Here is a 6,951-nt window from a genome sequence, read left to right on the forward strand (position 1 = left end):
GTTGGTTTCTTGCGTAATTTGATCGTAAAAAATGTATAAATTTGCTTGATGAAACTATTCACTAAAGTACTGCATCACACCTGTCGTCAACCTACACCCGGAAGAGTGTGCATGATTTGAAGTCAATTTATCATTCGACCAGATAAGCGAATTTTGGCCTGTTTTTGGTAAATTACGTACATAAAAATCATTTCTGTTGCTTATTATCGAAAAAATCTAAAACGACCTGTTTTATTGATTTTAGAACTATAACCACTATAGGAATATGCCTGTTTTGTGTACCTATAATGGCACTATGGTAAAAAACACTTAAAAATGCATAAATATGGTAAAAAGGCAAATAATTTTAGTAAAACAATAACATTACATAACAGTTATGTTGAAAAACTATTAATTGCGTGGTTATGTGGTCGTTTAGAACGTTAACAGAAAAATGAGTTTCGTTATGAAATCCTAAGGCTTTTGGAAAAATGTTGACCCATTTCACAAAATAATGGATTTTTCAATCACTAAGTAACGGAATGGCCTCATTTCAATTTTAAACCCTTTGTAAAAGGCTAAAGAACATTAAAACTAACTTAAATAACTTAATTACTTTTAATTTGCCCTATGAACCGCATTTTAGAGCAATAGCACCACTATTGGTACACTGGTGGACATAAAAATAGGAACTTTTTTCTATGACCGACAAACATAGTTCTTGTCGGAAATATTTGGTAGCCCTGAAAAGGACAGTTTAAGTGGTTGTTGGAAGGTGGTGTTGCGGTGTTCCACAGAGCGGAAACATATTCTAACGGTCAATGTGTTGACCGTTATTCGCTATCACTTCCTCACAGCGTAGGGCCATATCGCCGATGAGGTTACGGCATTCGCTTCTGTCTATGCGTTTCCACATAGCCTTGCAGCGTCTCCATAGCGAATCGGCAGAACGTGCATGCTTGTTCTTAAGCTACCGCTTGAGAGTTGACCACAGATTCTCAATCGGGTTGAGGTCTGGACTCAACGCAGGCCACGGTAGAACTTGCACATCCTCGTTTGCCAAAAAACATTTAACTAATCGCGATGTATGCTTTGAGTCGTTATCGTGCTGAAAGATGTAATGCTCTTCGTCTCCGAATTTTTGTCGGGCGTGTGGCAACATCTTACGACGTAGTATGTTTCTATACCCTTCCGAGTTCAGTGTCCCTTTGATACGGAACAAAGGACCCGGGCCGTGCCAGGAGAAGCAACCCCACACCATTACGTGGCCGCCTCCGTGCTTTAGGGTTTTTATAGTATTTTTTGGATGATACGCCTGTTTAGGAAGGCGCCAGACGTATTTAGTGCCGTCCGAACCATCCAGATGGATTCTGGACTCATCCAAAAAAATTATTTTGCTCCACCAAAAGATGGATGCAGCTAAATGCTCTTCGGCAAACCGAATGCGCGCTTCTACGTGGTGCGGCATTAGCTTACGAACCTTTCGTGGTTTCCGGGCACAGAACCCACCGGCGTGTAAAAGGCGCGACACCGTTTTCGCCGAAACTTTCAATCTAAGCTCCTGCTTAATACGATTACAAGTTTTGAAAGGGTTATCCCTGATTATCTCAACCATCTGCGCGTCAACGTCAGCCGTTGTTTTTCGCGGACGACCTGTGGATTTACCCGTAGCCTCGATACGAATGGCGTTGTCCACAAACGTCCGCAAACGGCCGAACGCCTTGCAGATGGTTTTGATAGGCACGTTCTCACGATACAAACCCTGAATATGTTTCCGCTCCTCTAGAGTGCAGTGCTTTCCGCGACCCATGATGAACTTGTAGAATTTTCAAATCGCATACTTTCTCCTTTACCACTGAATGAAGAATGAAGCGCAACACGGTTTGGATCTCTTTTTATACTACCGAAAAACGCTGCCATTACTCAAAACTCAGAGAGCGTTTCTACATACACCGAGACTGCAGCTAAGAGATGGCTGTGAGAGAATTGACTATCGGTTTCTCATGCCGGTGTGTGTAGAAGCTCTGAAAAGCCCCGAGATGAGACTTTTAAAATGATGTTGAAAAAATCCATTTTAATCGCTAAAATGAAATCAAAAAATTTTTTTTTACTTTTTAATAATATTTCTACGATTATAAGATGGCAAAAATGCAAACTATAATTGATCGATCGCTATAAACTGCCAATTCGTTCTTTGCATGCCGAGGAGAATTCTCTCACCGAAAATGCTGTCAGTCGCTGTCAAAGCATGCCGTCAGTTATTTTCTCAGCTGCATTCTCGGTGTATGTAGAAACGCTCAGATAAGTAGCGCACCACAAATGCGAGTATAAAAGGCAAACAAACAGCGATTGCAAATTCAGTACGCCTCGAACGTTAGGCGAAAGAACTCCGCAGGAGCCAAAGCCTCTCTAAACCATACTAACAACAACAACAACTGCTGGCGATGACACACCTATTGCACGCAAAAAAACACACAACAATTTTTTTTCCTATCTTTTTGCCCACCGGTGTACTACCACCACTATAGGTACATTTACCCTATGTGCTAACATTGATACCTCATGAATAATTTTTAAATTCGTGTATTTCGTCTTCACACATCTTCAGATAAAATGGGTGAAAATATGAGGTGTCAGTCTTAAGGGCGCCGCAACTTACAGGGTTTTTCATTTGATAGAACAAAATTATCAACTATTATGACAAGCGTTGCAGAAGATAATACAACCTCTTCATATGAAAAAACAAAATCTTCATATGTATGACAACCGTCCCAGATGAATGCACAATTATAGCACTTGATATTACAAAGCTGGTACGACGTTACCATAGAAACAAGATAGATTATAGATTTATAGGTTATATAAACAACAGGTTAAATGCGATGAAAATGCTTTCATGTATTTTTGTATGAGCAACCATAATATCGAGTACTTATAAAATTACTCATTGCATCAATTTCTTAAAAAAGTAATGATGAACTGTATCGAGTGAATTGGATTGTTTTGTCGCGTGAATTGCATTTTTCTATGATAATTTGGATTTTCTATCACAATTTTACTAAATCACAATCTCGTTCTTATTGCAGTTAGCAACGGTACTATAAGTAACGGACATGTAATAAGCAGTACCACTACTGCTGCCGGCATCGCCGAACCAGCGAAAGATATTGTGCCAGTTCGCACATCATCCAGCCAATCAGTGCCTGCCCCGACCATGGCGCCGGGTATCAATCCACCATCAAAAGGTCTGCCTAGTCCAGCATTACTAGCGAGTCCCACCTCCACGTACCCACCAAGAGCCATTTCTTCTCTTGAAATCCACTCGGATCCGCAGCTGGTTAAGCCACCCTTTTTGCCTTATGACATAGCCGCTTTTCGATCCACAGCAGCGGCTGCAGCAGCAGCGGCAGCTGCAGCGGCCACAAACGGAATACTTCGCCCTGCAGAGCTATCCACCACTATCGCACTCCACCAGTCGACGAATATCGATTCAGCTTCGTCGCGCCTTTCTCCAGCCTCTTCGCGCAATTCTAACAACAGTCCACCTCCTGTGCTGTCTACAGCGGCTGCAGCAGTTGCTGTAGCTGCAGCAGCAGCTGTCTCACTCCCACAGGCCCTGCTCCATACGGCCCCAAAGGGAATCATTGATTCTGCACAAAACCAGTACCATGTTCATCATCACAATCACGAGTCCAAATCGGTGGATCTAAGACCTAGTTCAACCCTTGGTCAACCGCCCCATTTACCAGATGGATCGGCACTTGGAGTCAGCAGCAGCAGCATTGGCAACGATACTAGTAACGGTGATCTATCGTCCGCGAATGAAGATGAATCGGACGACGAACAGATCGATGTGGTAAAATCAGCGTTCATACCGATACTACGGCCACCAGCGGCACTGTCATCTGAAACAACCGTCTCCGGAAGTTCTAATACTCGTGAAAATTCTCCCGACATAAGTTACCTAGACGCAACCGTAGTGCAAAAGCCAGAGACACCGGACTCGACTACAGCTTTTACCACTGAGGCAAACTCTCCAGCTCGTTATGGGCTTAGATGTGATTTCAAGGCACAATCCACAAAAAAACAAATACTTCACGAGTCCGGAACGGGGATTGTTTGCATAAAACAGTCACTTCCTACTGCGCAGTTAGAATCTCCGGAACGCACCAAGTTGCGATCTCCTAATCTGATCAAGCAGACGCAGAAGACGGTGTGGCGACCTTACTGAAACCAATGGGAAGGCGCTGTAGCGCTAATGATGTACCGAAGATATCGACTTACATCTGCTAAACATTTGATCTCGGGGAACGAACTGTGCAGATGTTTATTGTAATGCACATACATCCCCCACTAATAACGGACCTTGTAAAATTTAAATGGTGATATTAACGTAAAATAAAAGAGAAATGGTGTTGCAAGAACATAAGCAGTTAATTGCATAACAATAAATACAGGTATGAGGAGTAAGAGAAAGAGTTATGTATACAAATGGAAAAGTAACGAGAAGAAAAAGAAACGAAATTGAACTAATTTGCAAAACCATATGATATGCAACCATATGCAGAGGTATATGACTCATGTCCAAGTTTGTTTAGCTCCCCTCAGTTGATTTCGTAAGAGTAACTACGTTTAGCCTCACTAACAGAACAACTGCATCAGTTGTCTTCGGAATAAAATATCTTTTGCGACAAAGTTTGCACTTGATATCGAAATCGCTGCCTGAAAGAACAGCATAAAAGTTTACGATGGATAGCACACATTTGACTATAAATAAAGACCAAGGAAATGGTGTTGTAATGGTATAGGCTATATAAGCACTTGTACACAGGCACTAAGAAGTTTTTGACAAGTTTCACTTAACATAGTTGTTGAAAGTTACGAATAATTTGTCTTATTATTTGTCCTAATTATTGGGTTTTACGCATTACTTTGAATGCTTAGACACGTTGGTCAAATTATTCTCTCAAGTCAGGATATCTTGGGCAAAATAGTAAGCAGCGAATTTGATATCAAGTACGAATCTAGTCTTACGCTGTTTCCAGGCAAGTCGATGTGAAAATAGCTAGCGAAACTTCACATACAAAAATAGGATTATATTTCTAGCACTTTTGTACGTGAAGTTTCATATACGAATTTGGAAAACGCGTTGCTCTCAAGTTAATGGTTGTTATGACAGAAAAATTAACTAATCATCTTTCTACACTTGCCAATTGGCATCAGCAAACCCATCGAACTCATGTCGAAATTGTGTAAATTTGGATGGGTTCAACGGGTTTGATGTGTCAATGTTTATCTCTTGCAGACATGAAGTTCAAAATACTAAGCGTTCGAAAGAGCAAATGTAAACATGTGGTAAGAATCGCTATATTTTCCCTTGAAATACCGTAGTAGAGAGATGGGACGGATTATTAAAAATAAAATAATTTCTGTTTTTTCGTCTGTCCTAAACTCAGACCGAGAGCCCCTTAACATGTTTCCCTCCTATCCTTAATATATGTGCTGGTTATTTAGAATTTACTTACAAGTGTGAAAGAAAAGCAACGGCTTAGAAATCTAATAAAGACAAAAAGGTTTTGATTGCGACTGAATTCGGGAGACATACCAGAAATTAACAGTAATACATATGGGGTAAACAAAGAAATTGTTACAAAGGCATCAGAACGGCTGGCAAATATTGGATTCTAACACATTCAGTTCAAAAAAATTACAAAAACGTCAAAAAACTCAGAACAAGTAACCCTCAGAAACTTTTTCTTCATAATTGATTTACTAATGTACCATATACTATGTAATGAACATAGCAAAATAAAGAGTGTCTGATGCGGCCAGGTCTATGGAACAATGAAGGGCGACTAAGGCGCACAAATGTGTAACGGATATGTATGTGTAGATATATGTATGTATATATATATATATATATATATATATATATATATATATATATATATATATATATATATATATATATATATATATATATATATATATATATATATATATATATATTTTTTTTTTTTTTAAATATATATACCTATATGTATATATAAATTTATATCAACAATTGGACACCGTTCAAAACTCCATCCGAATGCTTCTGAAGTAATAATAAGCACTAATACCCAAAATACCAAACCAGTCATTCAAAAAAAAAAAAATCATGAACATGTATTGAAGCCATGGAGAAATAACCTATATGTGTGCATTTTTTTGTATACCATAGGGGTTTTATGCGACGTGCTAACAGGATTTTTTTTACGTTCGAGGCTATGAAAATGTTGTGGAAAGATAAAGTCACTGGCACCGTTATAAGAATTGATTTTATGCTAAATTCTTTTAAAGGATTTTAAAGGAATCTAGGAATATTTTAGATTGCTTAAAATAAATATCAAATATTATACTTTTCGGCATCGATAGAATCGAATAACACTTAGTATTGAATTCGGTAAGAAGATTGCAAACATGTTCTACAAATGTTATTCGAACAATATTCCCATATTATTTTCATACACTCATGTTTACTACGTATAATTCTATCTTGTTCTATCTACGATACATAATAATCGTTAGCATTGTATGTGGTATTTTTGTAGTTCACTCTTATAAGATTTTGAAATTTAGTTTTTCTCGTTTTATTGCAATATTTTTATAAAAATAATTACTATTTTTTTGATTAAAGTAAAGGACAAATGCTTATCTTCGTAGTTTTTTATTTGTGCCAGAGCGATATGTCATCATAAAGTAATATAATGAAAAATTTTAAAAAAGTGTAATCTGTATAATATTATCTATTAAAAGTGATGATTTTCTAAGGTGTGAACAATTTGTGTACGCTAGATATACAGCACGACAATCTAAAATTACTATACATGTTAGTGTAGTGTGCCACAGTGTAGTTGCAGTTTGTGCAGAGTATTTTATGCTTTGATTTAAATATCTCCTAGTCATATGTACGCACACGCCTTCTTTCTA

At 38.3% G+C, this 6,951-nt stretch overlaps 1 protein-coding gene across 6 annotated transcripts in view; it reads left to right on the forward strand.

The window, feature by feature from the left end:
- The window catches only part of LOC120952270 (segmentation protein Runt-like), a 55,736-nt gene extending 49,908 nt beyond the window's left edge, over positions 1–5,828 (forward strand). For all 6 annotated transcript variants that reach the window (XM_049606721.1, XM_040371526.2, XM_040371511.2 and 3 more), the window contains exon 4: positions 3,066–5,828. In XM_049606721.1, the coding sequence (XP_049462678.1) occupies positions 3,066–4,210 (1,145 nt within the window). In that variant the 3' untranslated portion in view covers positions 4,211–5,828. The remainder of the gene's footprint in view (positions 1–3,065) is intronic.
- The last annotated feature ends 1,123 nt before the right edge of the window (positions 5,829–6,951 follow it).

This window comes from Anopheles coluzzii, chromosome X (assembly GCF_943734685.1).
Source record: "Anopheles coluzzii chromosome X, AcolN3, whole genome shotgun sequence".
Taxonomy (NCBI): domain Eukaryota; kingdom Metazoa; phylum Arthropoda; class Insecta; order Diptera; family Culicidae; genus Anopheles; species Anopheles coluzzii.